Genomic DNA, 15667 nt, shown 5'->3' on the forward strand with positions numbered 1-15667 from the left:
CCACCCTCGTCTGCCTGGCAAATGCACGGGGGAGACAACAGAAAACCGTCAAAAAGTGCTAAACCTACTTGGATCAGAATCACACGCCTTGCTGTGTGACTTTTGGCAGGTAACATTTAATGACTCTGTGCCTCAGTTTCATCAGTCTGTAGATAGGGTGAACAAAAAAGCATGCACTTTGTAGTCACTAGATGGTCTACATGAGATAATGCAAGTAACACTTTGGAACGGTCACTGGCATTTGGTGCTTCTGAACCCTGAGCAGTTGGAGCCACCTTGCAAGTGCTCAGTTTAAGGGTCACCTTCCCCATGTAACCCTGCATGCCTTCTTCTCCTAGTTACCACTAACCAGGGGATTGACCCCAGTACTTCTCTTAGTACTGCCCACATCTGTTGCATTATTTCTGACCTCCTACTGGACTAGCTTCTTGAGGGAAGGGGCTAAACCTCTCCAGCGTCTAGCACTGGCCTTGCACGGGAAAAAAGTTTAGTATTGGGGCGCCTGGGTGGCTCAGTGGGCTAAGCCTCTGCCTTCGGCTCAGGTCATGATCTCAGAGTCCTGGGATCGAGCCCCACATTGGGCTCTCTGCTCAGCAGGGAGCCTGCTCCCCAACTCCTCTGCCTGCCTCTCCACCTACTTATGATCTCTCTGTCAAATAATAAAATCTTGAAAAAAAAAGTACAAAAACTAAAAACCTTCATTAAAAAAAAAAAGTTTACTATTTGCTGAGCAGAATGAACACACAGTGGTCAGAAACTGGCTTTGAGTTTATCATCTGCTTATTGGTCATACATCTGCCTGGCTGGGGTGAGAAGTTTAGTCTTTCACTGGACAGCCCTTTCATTTTCCAAAGCGGTGTCCTGTTTTCCTTGAGTCTTCTCAGCTCCTTCAAGCTTCTTCCCCCCGACACAGATTTGGTCCTCCGGTGCTTGGTTTTCCTCTTGCAGATGGGCTCGCCGTCTGTCAGGGAGCCTCCTGTTTGAGCACCATAATGGAACAGAGCTCTCTAGGATTGCTGACAGACACAGAGGACTGAAACGATCTTACACAATCTGTGTCTGCTACCCCAGCCAGGACGACATGGGAGTTTAGTGAGGACATGTTAACAGTTCCTGACATCATAAACACTTATTACTGGCACACAGAATTGCTAACAAGAGCACGGTGCTCTGTAATCCTTAACTCTCTTCATACTCATCAGTTTTGAAAAACAACCTTACCTTTAAATTCTGCCTATTTTAAAGCTTATAGAGGTATTTGTTTGAATCCTAAACTGTCATCCTTCCCAGGGGTTCCTGTTGTCTAAAATTCTGATCAGCCCTGGAGCCTGGGTGGCCCAGTTGGTTAAACATTCGACTCTTGATTTCTGCTCAGGTCCTGACCCCAGGGTTGAGAGTTGAAGCCTCCCCATCCCCTGACCTGTTTGGGTTCTGTCTTAACCCCTCCCCTATCTAAAAAAAAAAATCTGATCAGCCCCTCTCCTATCTAGTACTGTTTCGTTTGTAAAAGGCCTTCATATCCTCTTTTGGAATGGATAAGGCATTAAAAGCCCCCTCATCTGCCATTAATATAAAATAAGGGGACAAGAACAGAATCCTAGGGCACAGCATAAACCATTCCACAATAAGCCAGTTTGTCGTCTGAGAGTTGGAGGCCAATAACCAACTTCCCCATTCCTTATGCTTTGATTTTACTGTGTCCAGATTTTATCTGTCAATGAAATCAGACTGCGAGTCTAGTTTGGCATCCCTTGCTCTGAATTCATAATGAACATCTATTAAACCCCAGTGGTTACAACATTCTTAATCAGCTTGCAACATCTGTCTGTATTCCCTGATCAATGTCACAGATCGGGCAGGACTTAGAATCAGCTTCCTTCTGTTCCTGGACTTCCACCTCCTCCTCTGGTTGTTTCTTCCATTTTCCCTTCAGTTTTGTCCACTAAGAGCCCAACACACTGCGGGGAAAGCCCTTGGTGTCCTAGCTGTCACTCACCAGGCTCTGGAGACCTGGAGTTATTGTAAAGCAGCCCAGCACTCTCTCAGTCCCTTGTTTATCTTATCTTGAGCGTCAACTCCTTCCAACCAGTTGGCCCTAATCTTTTCAGACCCAAGGTAGCTCTTTGGCCAAAAGAAGAGATAGTAGGAGCTGGATTTCCTTGCTGTCGGTAGTACTGGACTCCAGCAGATCATTTCTCTCCAGGCTGGTGCTGGATGTAGTCCCTGAACTCCTCCTCGTTGATAGAATGGGAGTATTATCCGTGTACCTGCTGTAAAGGTTAAATGGGATGATGTGGAAATGCTGTGGGAGCACAGGAAGTGCCTGCACACCAGTGTAAGACCCTCTGCTCTCATCCACAACAGTATGTCTGTTGGGCACGGTGGCCTCCCAGATGATACAAAGATGCTTTCCTTTAGGACTCAAGTTTTCCAGTCCTCCCCAAAAATCAGCGAGAGGACCTCTGTCAAGAGACCATTTTTGGCACTAGATACACTTTTTTTTTTTCCTAATCAGCAGGCCTAGAAGGGGCCCATATCATTCTATGTGTGGGAGCCCCAAGTCTTCCCAAACTCAGCAATTCAACGCCAATGGCATGAGACCAGTCTTTTGTGCCACAATCATGAGTTGATTTGGCCTTGTGAAACCTTCAGCACTGAAACCAACTGGCACTGCCTTGAGATCAATTATGGGGTGAGTTTCTAAGGCTGACTGTGGTTTTCCTGAGCAACAATTGGCCAGACCTTCTATCATCTCCCCAGTATGAGCGACACTCCCAACTCAAGGGGGAGAAACAGCAGGGGCAGTTACTAGTTTCAGAATTTGCCTGGCAGCAGACCATGAGGTGCACACACCCTCGGACTTTTCAAAGACAGTAACTTTAACACTTTCCCCAGCTCTGATGTGGGAATTATACACCAGGGACACCTAGTGGTGCGAAATCACTATTGGCTACAAAATCCTCAGCTTCCATTACAGTTCTGTATAGTAAATGCCCCACAACTGGGGCCCTTTCCTCAAGAACAGAGACTTAAATTCACTTTATATTCTATTTCTTGTCTGCAAGACCGGCAACCTAAAGAATCTTCTATAGCTACTAAAACTCGGGCACCAGGCATGGGCACTACCAAAAAAGGAAATGCTGGGCTTTGCCTCCTTCCCTTTATTATCCTCATTCACTTTTTGAACCAAGGGACTGCCCTTAAAAACACTTGATTGGGGGCGCCTGGGTGGCTCAGTCGTTAAGCCTCTGCCTTCAGCTCAGCTCATGATCCCAGGGTCCTGGGATCGATCTGCTCCATGGGAAGCCTGCTTCTCCCTCCCCCCACTCCCCCTGCTTGTGCTCCCTCTAGCTGTGTCTCTCTCTCTGTCAAATAAATACATAAATAAAAAGTGGCAAAATTAAAAAAAATATCTGATTGGATGATACTAGTTCTCTAAGAATCATTTTGAGCTAGGTTAGCTAAAACACACTATGGTGTCTACATGACTCTGCCTATTCCTTTTTCCCTAATTTTTTTTTTTTTTTAAAGATTTTATTTATTTATTTGACAGAGAGAGATCAGAGTAGATAGAGAGGCAGGCAGAGAGAAAGGGAGAGAGGGAAGCAGGCTCCCCGCCAAGCAGAGAGCCCGATGCGGGACTCGATCCCAGGACCCCGAGATCATGACCTGAGCTGAAGGCAGCGGCTTAACCCACTGAGCCACCCAGGCGCCCCCTTTTTCCCTAATTTTTATTTTCCTACTAAAAGGGACAGAAGGCAGATATGCTGGGACACCTTATACCATGCGGACTAAATTCATTTGTAAAGATTACTTTACTCTCCTAGAAAAATACACATTGCAAATTTGAGGGCTACAACTTATCCACTTTAGAGGATTCCTGAGGGAGAGGGGGTAACCTTTGAACATCAGACTGTGTGGTGATGTGTGGGAGAGGAATATTAAATATGGTTGGGTCAGGAGGACTTTTAAAAAATGTTTTTCCCATTTTTTTTTTTTTCTAAAAAAGGAAAACCAACGTGCCATCTGTCTGGCTTATTTTGTGTGTGTGCGAGTATACACAGGGATAGTTTGGGGGGAGGGGTTGTGTCATGCAATGAGGCAAAAACAAGATGACTTCCTCTGAGAGGGGAGCCTTAGTGTTGTAGGAGGGAGACAAGGAGAGGTCACTGAAGAGGGCTCAGAATGTAGTTGCTCCCTCTCGTTCCTATGGAGAACCCAGAGCATCTGTGGTGGAGGGCAGAAAGCAGAATCATCTCTCAAGGGTATTCCTATCTGAACACATCAGATGTCCTATGAAAGTAAACAGGTCTGTTTTAGTCATGACTTCCTGTGCTCCTGAGGTGGGGCAAAATAATCCATGAACACATAATCCTTCTGGGCAATATGTTTCTGGAGTGGCCAGCAGAGGGCTCTAGGAACAGAGGTGAGGGCACATGGGGAGAAAGGTTTCTAGAGATGGAGTCTCTTCAGGGGGTCTTTGAGAAGTGTCCTTTTTTCCAGTATTCCTAAGTGACAGCACTGGTGAGCTTGGTCTGAATTGTCAGTGTCACTCTGCAAAGGCCAAGGGCCAAGAGTCAGGAGGCCACTCTAGGTTGAAAAGAAAGTACATCTCGAGGCCAGTTAAGGGCTGCAAAATGGTTTGTGGCTGGGCCAGGAGGAGATGTAGAAAGTCTCCGTTTTTTAGATGCCAATGGTCTGCAGAACCCGCCTTTCATTGTCATTAAGGTGGCCTGAGAACATTATGTAGCAGGGCTGCTGAGCGAACTGGCAGAGGAAGTCTGTGAGATAGGCCTGGAAGGAAGAAAAAGAGTAGCATTACTGAGGGTTTCCAGGCTCACCATCTGTGGCAGGGCAAGAACCCCAAGGGTACAAGGAAGCACTGGCTTTTTGACAAATGCCACCATGCTGAGGGGTGGCTTTCTATATTCTTGGATCTGGTGCAGGTTTAATCCAGAGACTAAATTCCACAAGGAAATGAAATTTTCCCAACAGGTCTCATAATTTACCCAAGGACTTTCACAAGATAGCCGGGTTGCAAGAAATTGGACCGCCATACTGGCAGGTATAATGCTGAGGTACATCCAGCCCACCCAGAGCCCTTGACTACTCAGCAAGATAGGAACTCTCTGCCCTGAAGCTCCCAGAATGAACTATGAATGGGTTTGAAGCCATATTCCTGTTTCCGGGGCTTGGGACATTGTCACTTGGAAGACATCGGTCTCTGGAAATGCTCACCTGCAGATCAATCTGATAGAGAGGATCCTTCAGGGCATCAGGGTCATCTTCCTCGTCATCCTCGTAGTAATCCTCCTCTGTTAGACACAGCCAACACAGAGAGGGGTCAGGGCCGAGGCCCCTTCCTGCACCCCAAGCAGGGAGGCATCACCACACAGCTAGGGTAGAAGGGCTAAGGAAGCCCAAAGAATGTCCCTTGTGGGCCCACCTTTCCCCTTTGGCACCCCGTTCTTGGTGCCAGTGCACAGAAAAGGTATTTAGCATGGCTGTCCTGTCCTCTTCTCAAACCGCTTACCATATTTGCTTGTAGCAAGAATGTCAGATAAGAGTTGGCCAGCTAAACCATCCTCTTCCTCCTCTTCATCCTCCTCCTGGTCCTCCCACATATCATTGGAGTCATCTACTTGGAGATGAAAAGCAGCTAGAGCATGCTCACACATTTTCCCTTCCCAAATGCAAACAGGCCAGAACAGAAGGGTCCCAAGGGTTTCTGCAATGTGGCCTGTGGCCAAGCCCTCCCAAAATGTTTAAATGGAAGAACCGAGGGTGTTCTGGTGGGTAGAGAAAAGGTTGAGAAACTCCTGAGAAAAACCGAACAGAAAGGGGTAAGCAGCTTGCCTCCTGGCTGCCTCCCACCCCAGCCTCTGCAGAGATTTCACAAGGCGGACCTCAGGAGCAGCTCGTCACGTGTGTAGCAACGCTAGCTAGCCACATGATGGGCATGCACTAAACATTAAAAAAACCCCAATGATTCAATAAGCCAAACTGATAATTTGAACATTTGTAACTTGATCTGCCAGGCTGAAAGTCTGCTGGGAGTAAGAGCCTGGTGCACCTTGACCCCACTCTGCAGGAGTGGCCTGGCGCGCGGCGTTGGCCTCCATGACGTTGGAGAGCTCATTGATGATCAGCTTCAGGATCTTGACCAGTAAAGGAATGTTTGTCCAGCGCTCAGGGTCTGGAAAGGAAAGGAAAGGCTTTTAACAGACTGTCCGTGGGCTCCCTTCTGGCAGTGCTCCCCACCCTCCTGCGGCATTGCTCAGCAGACACAGTTCACCAACCCTCGGGCTTTCCACCATCGCAGACCATATCCACTTGCCACAGAAGGATTTAAAGTTAAAGAACTTCATTCTGCTTGGTGTTCTCAGAGTTCAGAAGTTAGGACAGATAAGAGTTCAGGAATTAGGAGATAGGTTTTGGCTGGTAATAAGGCTTGGACACGAAGTAACTGTACAGAGCGCATTACTCCAATCCCCATGACTTGCAGTTTGAGAAACAGCATAGGTGATTATAAACCTATGGCCGAAGAGGGCAGCTTTGCACTCGCTGCCTACAAATCACTGACGTCATAGGACAAAGCAATCTGGCAACAAAGACATGCTGAAATGGGTATCAGAGCCCCGAATGAAGCTGGAAGTTGGGGTCCCTGAGATTGTTTTTGCCAATTTTCAGCAATAGGAAGGAACCATATGTTCTGATCTGTTGTTTACCTATAGCATTCTGCTTCTTTTTATCAAAGCCATCACTAACAGCTGTATTTTAAAAATCTAGATCACAGTACATCCCTGCCTTCCACCCCACTTAGCCCCTAGGGAGGAGACTGGAGGTGCAGCAGCATCACCCACTTTTGGCTGACTTAGAGCGGGTGCGGATGCCCTCATCCATGCTGTAGATCTCCTCTCCCTTCACGCGGATATCCTGTAGCCGTTTGTCATCTGCATTGATGCCATGCTGGAGCAGTTTACACAGTGCCACAGAGCTAGCAAGGAAGAGCCAAAAAAGGGTCAATCAGCAACCCATCTAGAGTTCACTCCAAGGAGATAAGCAATTATGTTCTAAGACTCTTCTCTGAGTTGGTGAAAATTCTGTTCACAACTAATTAGGAGAGATGAGAGAACCTAGCTGAAAATGGGGTTTAGTGTTCATGAGGATGGGCTAATGAGAACTTCTGAACTTCTTGAACAAAGCTAAAGTGGGCAAGGATCACAATAACCGGCCACACCGAAAAGTGCAATGGGGTGATGGCAACCAGTGGGAGGCAAGTCTAGGACAGGAAGTTAGCAAGCCAGGGTTAGAAGGCTTGGGTTTAAAAAGGAGAATAAGCCACTAGCAGTACTTGGCTAGGTGAAGTCTACGGCAGTGGAGGATCTCTAGCCAGCAGAGAGGGGGAAAAAAAATATGGTGTACTTGTGTTGACTCTGTTTTAGAAAATTTCAAGATGGCAGCTATTCAAAGACACCGATTAACAACAAAGAAATAGAGGGAAAAAGGAATACAAGGGGGCAGTTTCACATGCTGAACAAAAATCAGTGAAGCAAGTCAGGGAAAGTAGAAATGCAAGGAGAGGGCAGAATGCCCACAGAAGAAATATGGGCCCTACCTGACTTTGCCCTCATACTGTCCATAGAACAGATGCTGACGGCTTGTCCACTCAGCCATTACAAACTCCAGGGCAGGTTTGCCAGTAGGTCCTGGGAGGCTGCACAGGAACTCCAAGAGGGGTTCCAGCTGAGTGTGCACCAGATGAGCGAACACCATGATCAGAGACTAGGAGGTAACGAGAAGGACATCTGCTTCAGGGAAACCAATTTCAGAGAGTTGGAGATGAGAGGGAATGGGGTTGGCCAGTCAAGAAATAGAGAACATGGAGAGTTCCTTGTCAGTATTTCTTGGGCCGGAATAGACAGATTTTACTTAACTGTTCAGCAAGGATCGTAAGACAAAGTAAAATACTTCCAGACCTGTATATCGATTTCCATCTCTACCACCTGGAGGTTGGCAAAGCCCTGCTCCCCACTGTCCTCTTACCTGCATGACACTGAGCGTTTCTGCCTGCTGCATCTTACTGAGGATGGCACGAAGAATCTGGTCCAGATTCTCCCCCAGCTCCCGCCCTGCCTTGGAGATGAGGGTGGAGACGAGGCGACCCACAAAGGCCGCAGTGAACTCGGAGGTACGGGGGTCCAGGAGCTGGCTCACCACTTGCATCACATACCACAGCCCATTGTGGCCCTGCTCATCGTGCCACTGGGCCACCTGCTCCAGTGTCACTGACACATAAGCCCGCAAGCACTCTCCACCATTCTGGGGAGACAAAGGTGGCAAATGAGATTAGCAACGGGGGAACAGATATCAGGGGGCCCTCGGTCTATATGGGCAAATGTTTTTCTTAGAGGCCTATGTCTCATAAAAGTGATGAGCCTACAGGTGGGCATGTACAGTTGGGAGTCAGGAATTTACTGTTAGAGATACAGCCATGCAATATACAATCCTTGCTTTACCGAATCAGCTATCTCAAAAATCTTACTTGTGATCACAAGGGATCCCGGCCAAGTACACTAAGTTTTAGCCATGAAGATCTACCTCTGGTAGATGTTTAAGATGTAAGCAGTGATTACGGACACTACAGGTCTTTATGAGAATAAAGACAAACAAACATATGAACCACTATCCGCCCGGAAATTTCCAAAGGCCTATTACTTTGCTGACTTTAGAGTCAGGAAAGACTTTCTTAGAGCTTCAAGTCTGTATGTCTGTAATCTCATCCACAGTAGCAATACCCAGATACAGATGGGCAGGATGTCTGGCATCCATACTCTTTAAGATCACAACAGATTGCAAAGCAGAGAATGCCTGGCTTCTTCAGCCTAGACCCTTCCTGGGTCCCTTGGTTAAGTATGGATTTGAGAGACCTGTATCTCTAAAGCGGGAGATGGTGTCAGCTTTCTCAGGCTACCGTAAGCCTATGGCCAGGGAGCTACGTTCCCTCTTCTAGTCACCACAGCTCTGATACCTGCATGGTGGCGTTGTCATCTGTGTGAAGGGTGCACTGTGCCACAGCAGGGAAAGCTTGGCAGATGAGTAGCTGGGAAAGGGGAGGCTTTGTATTCCGTACTACTGTGGTCAGGATATCAATGGCTGTCTGAAGGAGAGAAGAGGGGGAGAAAAAAAAATCAGAACTGCCCATAGGGTGGGGGTCGAGGGTGCCCAACATCCAAGATTCTTATCGCATGGACACAACATAGCAACCCAAAGAAAGCGCATTAACTTTCACCAAGTAAAGTTTCTGAAGGAAAGGAGTAATTAGCTAGTGGATAGTGCTCTCAGCCTCTTCCCACTAGCTCGCTGCTTGCTTAGATATGGGGGTGGGCGGTGTATGGCGGTGGAGTGGACGGACAGTCTGGTGACATACTCAGAGGCACTGTCTAATAACAGCACTGTTCAATTCACCAAGGGGAACTTGGGAACAAGAAGAGCCAGGTTCCCAAAGCCTCAAGAATCAGGATAGCCCCCCACTGTCCTGTGGGCAAAGTAGCCCAGGAAAATCACCCTACGAATCTCTAATGCCACCGGCTTCCCCTCAGCTAGGTGGGATGTACAGGTGACATGGGAAGAGTGTGAGCCCGCTCCTTTTCTTAAATACCCACCCACACCCACATCGGTGCCCTGTAAGCACTTACCGCACACAGCCCTGCAGGGATCTTGTCTGCTGGGGCCTGCATTATGCTCACAAGAGTGGGAATCAGCCTCATCTGCATTGGGCCCTGACAGGCTTCAATCTGGGACAGCTCCTTGAAGATATCCTGGGCCAGCGAGGCCACAACAGGATCTGAAGTGGATAAAGCACACAGAATCCCCCCCGCCCAATAGTCTGCATGTGCTTCTGGCTTAATGATGCCGGTTGCTTGGCCCTCACCTAAGTTTACAACTTCTGCTCTGCTTACACGTCATATACCTGGGACCTAGTGAGGCTGTATGAATACTGAAATATTCTGAAATATACTGAAATAGGAGACGCTAGATCTCCAAGAGCCAGAGGATACATGGTTTCATTAAGTCAGAAATTGGCCTGGCATAAAATGAAACCTGGCTCTTTTTCTGGGGCAAATCTTCAAATGACTTTTATTCTTGTGAAACCTGGATTACGAAACCAAACGCTTAAGGAAAAAAAAATCCCCACTGATACTTTGTTAAGAAGACCATGAAACTTTTAAAGGTTGCCAAAACACTCATTGACAGGCTCTCCTGTGTTGAAGAGGAATCATATACATCTCCCAGGGGTTAGTCATGAGAGAAAAAAGAACTTCCAAAGCATTTCCAAAGCAAAAGGCAAAACCCTCACAAGGCAGAGCCTTGTGAAGAAATGAAACTTTGGCTTGACCTACTTCACCTATTTAAGAAACATTTCCTCCTGTATCGAGCAAGAAAAAATAGAAAGTATCACCGCAGCATTGCTTTGAAAAAAAAAACTGTGAAATTCTAGATGTGCATTAACAGAACTGGCAGATTATGCTACAGCCATTTTAGGGAATATTACGTGACGACTGAGAAGAATGAGAGGTATCTAGGAGTGCAACATGGAAACCTCTTCAGGACACTTTTTTTTTTTTTTTTTTTAAAGATTTTGTTTATTTTGTCAGAGAAAGAGCAGAAGCAGGGGGAGTGAAAGGCAGAGGGAGAAGCAAGCTCTCTGCTGAGCAAGGACCCCAATGCTGCAGGACTCGATCCCAGAACCTGGGATTATGACCTGAGCCAAAGGCAGATACTTAACTGACTGAGCCACCCAGGTGTCCCTTCAGGACACATCTTAAGTGAAAAAGCCAATCAAATAAAACGTTTAGTATGATATCATATTATGTAACTCCTACCTCTATATATCCTGTATTTCAATATTGGCACTCCCTCTATAAAAACAAGTATCTTCAATATTTTTTTCTGGTAATGAAGCATTACACAACCGAAGTGCTGTTAATAATGCACGCTCACTATTGAAAAAGTTAAAATGTAGGAAAGTATTCAAGGAAAGAAAACAGCTGGAATTCTACCACCTAGTGAGACCTACCTTAACACTTTGATGTATTTTCTTCTGGTACTTTTTCTATGTACATATCTATAAATTAATTCTTGTCTAAAACAAACCCAAAACTTGGGGTTATACTCTATGCAGTTTGGAAAACCTTCTATTCTCTTCTTAGAATGTGAGCACTTTCCCACGGCTTTAACTATTCCTTTCAAGTTTGATGTTTAGAGACTGCATGGTATTTCATTTTATGGATATAATAAATGTAACTAATTTTTTTTATTACTTCTAAATTTTTGCTACTATAAAAGCCATGTGACAACCTCCATTGTTCATAACCCTTTGCATGGGTCTTTCTTCAGTATCTCATTTTCTAGGTGATAGCTGTAGGCCTCTTCTTTTAGGAACATTTTGATGTAGTCACTGGATTTCCCACTTAATTGTTAAAGTTCTGAACTGCACCTCTTGCCTGCTAACCCTTTACTTGTCTTTTTCCCCAGTTCTGACTGCAGGTGAGAGTGACAGAACACCTACTCCACTTTTTGGTGTTCCTCTAGCTCCAGTACGGGCTCTCCTCTTTGCTGAGTGAAAGCCTTTCCTTGCTTACGATGCTTAAGACCATGAGACCCAGGGAAAAGTTTCACCTAAATTCACCAGCCACCACCATTCCTTTGGTGTCCCTCATCCGCACACAGTCCCGGGGGCATACCATTACTGTACTTGAGGAAAATGGCGATGGTGAAGGGGCAGATTTTGCTTTCCATGCTTGCTGTGAACTCTGGGTCTACTGTACAGACGATGCACAGGGTCTCCATCACCAGGTTGAGGACCTCTGAGCTGAACTGGGCTGCTAGGTGAATTAAGCCATCCAGGATACTGGGGAGGAAAGGCTGAAGCACGTGGGTACTCTCTGAGACTTTTAGTTGGTCACAATAACTACAGGGAGAGAGAGAAAGAGATAGTGAGAGAGAAGCAAGCATTACTCACAAGTGGATCTTTTAATTCCTGGTTTTTCTAGTTGGTATCACAGATTACAGCATTAGTATGTATAGCTTTATGAAGCTTGCAGAGTTAGTTTTTACATCTTTCTGGGGCATATTCTGTGAACATCAGCACCGCTGTCTCTAAGTGAATTTATTTCTGCTTTGATTTTTTGCTGTTTTAAACTTTCATCCCTCTCCCATTCTGTCATATCATTATATTCAAATTAGTAAGATGTTAATTAAATGCTTTGTAATTCCTTGGATTACTGCTATAACCACATTCTTCTGATTTTGATATATATTCCTGTTATTTTTCAAATAGTTAAGTTTTTTTTTTAAGATTTTAAAAATTTGTTTATTTGAGAGAGAGTGTGGGGGGGAAGAGCGGAGGGAGAAGGAGAAGCAGACTTCCTGCTAAGCAGAGTCTAATGAGGGGCTCGATCCCATGACCCTGAGATCATGACCTGAGCCAAAATCAAGAGTCTGATGTCATTTTTATTTATTTATTTTAAAAAATATTTTATTTATTTATTTGATAGACAGAGATCACAAGTAGGCAGAGAGGCAGCCAGAGAGAGAGGTGGGGAAGCAGACTCCCTGCTGAGCAGACAGCCCGATGCGGGGCTCGATCCCAGGACCCTGGGATCATGACCTGAGCCGAAGGCAGAGGCTTTAACCCACTGAGCCACCCGGGTGCCCCTGATGTCATTAAAAAAAAAAAAAAAAGATTTTATTTATTTATTTGACACAGAATGAGAGATCACAAGTAAGCAGAGAGGCAGGCAGAGAGAGGGAAGCGGACTCCCCACTGAGCAGAGAGCCCCATGTGGGGCTCGATCCCAGGACCCTGAGACCATGACTTGAGCTGAAGGCAGAGGCTTAACCCTCTGAGCCACCCAGGTACCTCAAGAGTCTTAAATAAATCTTAAAAAAAAACAAAACAAAAACAGGATTGGGGAAAGCCTCTGAGTGGCTCAGTCGGTTGAGCGTCTGACTCCCTGATTTTAGCTCAGCTAGTGATCTCAGGGGCATGAGATCGAGCTCTGGACTGGGCTCTGGGCTCTGGGCAGAATCGCTTTGGATTCTCTATCCCTCTAGCCCTCCCATTTGTGCTTTTTCTCTCCAATAAATAAATAAATCTTTGAATCGGGGTGCCTCAGGGGCTCATCAGTTAAGCACATGCCTCTGCTCAGGTCATGATCCCAGGGTTCTGGAATTAAGCTCCACTTCAGGCTCTCTGCTTTGTGCAACACCTCTTTCTCTCTTTCCTCTGCCTGCTTGTGCTCTGTCAGATAAATAAAATCTTTCAAAAAAAAGAAAAAAAAAAAAAAGAGATGCTCAACTAAGTCACCCAGGTGCCCCCAAATAGTTACAGGGTTTTTTTGGTTTTGTTTTGTTTTAAAGATTTTATTTGTTTATTTGTCCGAGAGAGAGCGAGCACAGGGAGGGGGAGTGGCAGGCAGAGGGAGAAGCAGGCTCCCCGGGGAAGAAGGAGCCTGATGCAGGACTTGATCCCAGGACTCTGGGATCATGATCTGAGCCAAAGGCAGATGCTTAACTGACTGAGACACCCAAGCATCCCAATAGTTAGACAGTTTTAAACATCTTTTCTAGCACAACTGTTAATTAGTAGGAAAATATTTAACTTTCATGTTATACAAATTCTGTACTTTTTGGAGTATTTTGCATCCTAAAATGAGATCAATTTGTATAGCCATTCTATGCAATAATAAATTTGTGTAGTATCTGTGTACAACAGAAAATTGTGTACTGGGGCGCCTGGGTGGCTCAGTGGGTTGAAGCCTCTGCCTTCAGCTCGGGTCATGATCCCAGGGTCCTGGGATCGAGCCCTGCATCAGGCTCTCTGCTCAGCAGGGAGCTTGCTTTCCCCTCTCTCTCTGCCTGCCTCTCTGCCTACTTGTGGTCTCTGTCTGTCAAATAAATAAATAAACTCTTTAAAGGAAAAAAAAGAAAGAAAATTGTGTACTAAAATTTGTAAACTACCTGTAGGATTTAAAGTTTTCTATACATAGTTTTAACTTACCTCCTATTCAATCAATGTTTACTGAATGCTGTTTACCACGTCCAATGGAATATAATTATACTGTTTAAGTCTGTACTTTTGTTTATCTTCAGAATGGCAATAAAAGTCAATAAAAACGTTATTTCTCTAGGTTAAAAGAATCTAGTACAGAAACAAGGCACTCTGCAGGTGCTCAATAAATGGTTTTTCCTAATTTTTTTAAGTGGCTTATAACCATGTTACTTGTGTCTGATGCTGGGTTCAAAGGTCCATAATGAACAGTGAAACTGTGGGCTCTGATCTCTCAGATTTGTCCACAGACTTCTAAAAAAGTATTTATTTACTTATTTGAGAGAGAAAGAGAGAGAGAGAGAGAGAGCACAAGTGGAGGGAGGAGCAGAGGGAGAGGAACAAGCAGATCCCACAACCCATGAGATCATGACCTGAGCAGAAATCATGAGTTGGACACTTAACCAAGAGAGCCACATAGGAGCCCCATACTTTTTGTTTTTTGGTGCATAACATCTTGATTTTCAATTCTACCTTGCTCTGGATCTAACTTTTCCTTAAGAGTTAAATTGTCATCTGGCCTTGGTGAGCTCTCAATGCCTTAGACTAGGTTTTGCACCCTTCTCTCTACTGGTACTCAACTCTGCTCTACCTACTTACCTCTGTTTCTCCACTCTAAGGATTTCCAGTTACTGCTCTTTTGATGAACCTGAAACTATACGTCTGGTAGATCACAGAGATCACATCATCTGCTTAGATCATATGGGATCTTGCATGCCACACTAAAGAAGGTAAGACTATTCTGGAACCCAGTGTATCTCAAACTTTTTTTTAACAAATGATTCCTAATACCTTCTTTGCCCTCCCCAAAAGTCTTCAAGCAACACTGAAACCCCAGGAAGATGCCATAGATTTATACTGTGGCTTTGTGTGTCACCTGGCATACCAGGATACCTGTATCTCAGTTTGAAGAGCACAACTGGGACCATGAGAATTTCACTTACAGGAGCAGAAATATCAGGTTTCTGTTTTTTATTAATTTTTTTAATAAAGATTTTATTTATTTATCACAAGTAGGCAGAGAGAGAGAAGGAAGCAGGCTCCCTGCTGAGCAGAGCCCTATGTGGGGCTCGATCCCAGGACCCTGGGATCATGACCTGAGCCGAAGGCAGAGGCTTTAACGCACTGAGCCACCCAGGCGCCCCTCAGGTTTCTGTTTTAGAAAGAACAGTTATACAGCTAAAATACTACAGATTGCCGGAATAGAGGCTGGAGCAGAGACATCAATTAGGAAGCGATGGCAGTTTAGGCAAAAGAAGTTGAGAATACAAGCTAGGCCAGTAGTAGTAGGAGAGAAGAGATGAAAGGTGAAGGAACCAAGACCTGAAAGGGAGAGAGATCTGAGATCTCCACTTTTACTAAAACAGGGGATACAAAATCTCTTCAAGCATAAGATCTAAAGGTACCAATTCCTTAAAAAAAAAAAAAAAGGTCCCGATTTCTTCTACTAAAACAGAGAATACAGGTAGGGCAGGCTTGGAGGGGGTCAACGGTAAGCTCAGCAGCAGAAGTGTTTATTTTTAGATACTTAAAGAAACAACTGCCCTGGTATTG

At 45.3% G+C, this 15667-nt stretch overlaps 1 protein-coding gene across 1 annotated transcript in view; it reads right to left on the reverse strand.

Annotated features, from left to right (window-relative positions):
• Positions 1 to 3798: 3798 nt before the first annotated feature.
• IPO9 (importin 9) overlaps positions 3799 to 15667 on the reverse strand; it is a 55987-nt gene continuing 44118 nt past the window's right edge. The window contains exons 15-24 of the mRNA XM_080824316.1: positions 11748 to 11974; positions 9699 to 9847; positions 9032 to 9160; positions 8047 to 8322; positions 7619 to 7785; positions 6864 to 6997; positions 6074 to 6196; positions 5534 to 5638; positions 5239 to 5315; positions 3799 to 4794 (exon numbers count right to left, since the gene is read on the reverse strand). Of these exons, the coding sequence (XP_080680442.1) occupies positions 4684 to 4794; positions 5239 to 5315; positions 5534 to 5638; positions 6074 to 6196; positions 6864 to 6997; positions 7619 to 7785; positions 8047 to 8322; positions 9032 to 9160; positions 9699 to 9847; positions 11748 to 11974 (1498 nt within the window). The 3' untranslated portion in view covers positions 3799 to 4683. The remainder of the gene's footprint in view (positions 4795 to 5238; positions 5316 to 5533; positions 5639 to 6073; positions 6197 to 6863; positions 6998 to 7618; positions 7786 to 8046; positions 8323 to 9031; positions 9161 to 9698; positions 9848 to 11747; positions 11975 to 15667) is intronic.

This window comes from Martes martes (genome assembly GCF_963455335.1).
Source record: "Martes martes genome assembly, chromosome: 15".
In the NCBI taxonomy this organism is placed as follows: domain Eukaryota; kingdom Metazoa; phylum Chordata; class Mammalia; order Carnivora; family Mustelidae; genus Martes; species Martes martes.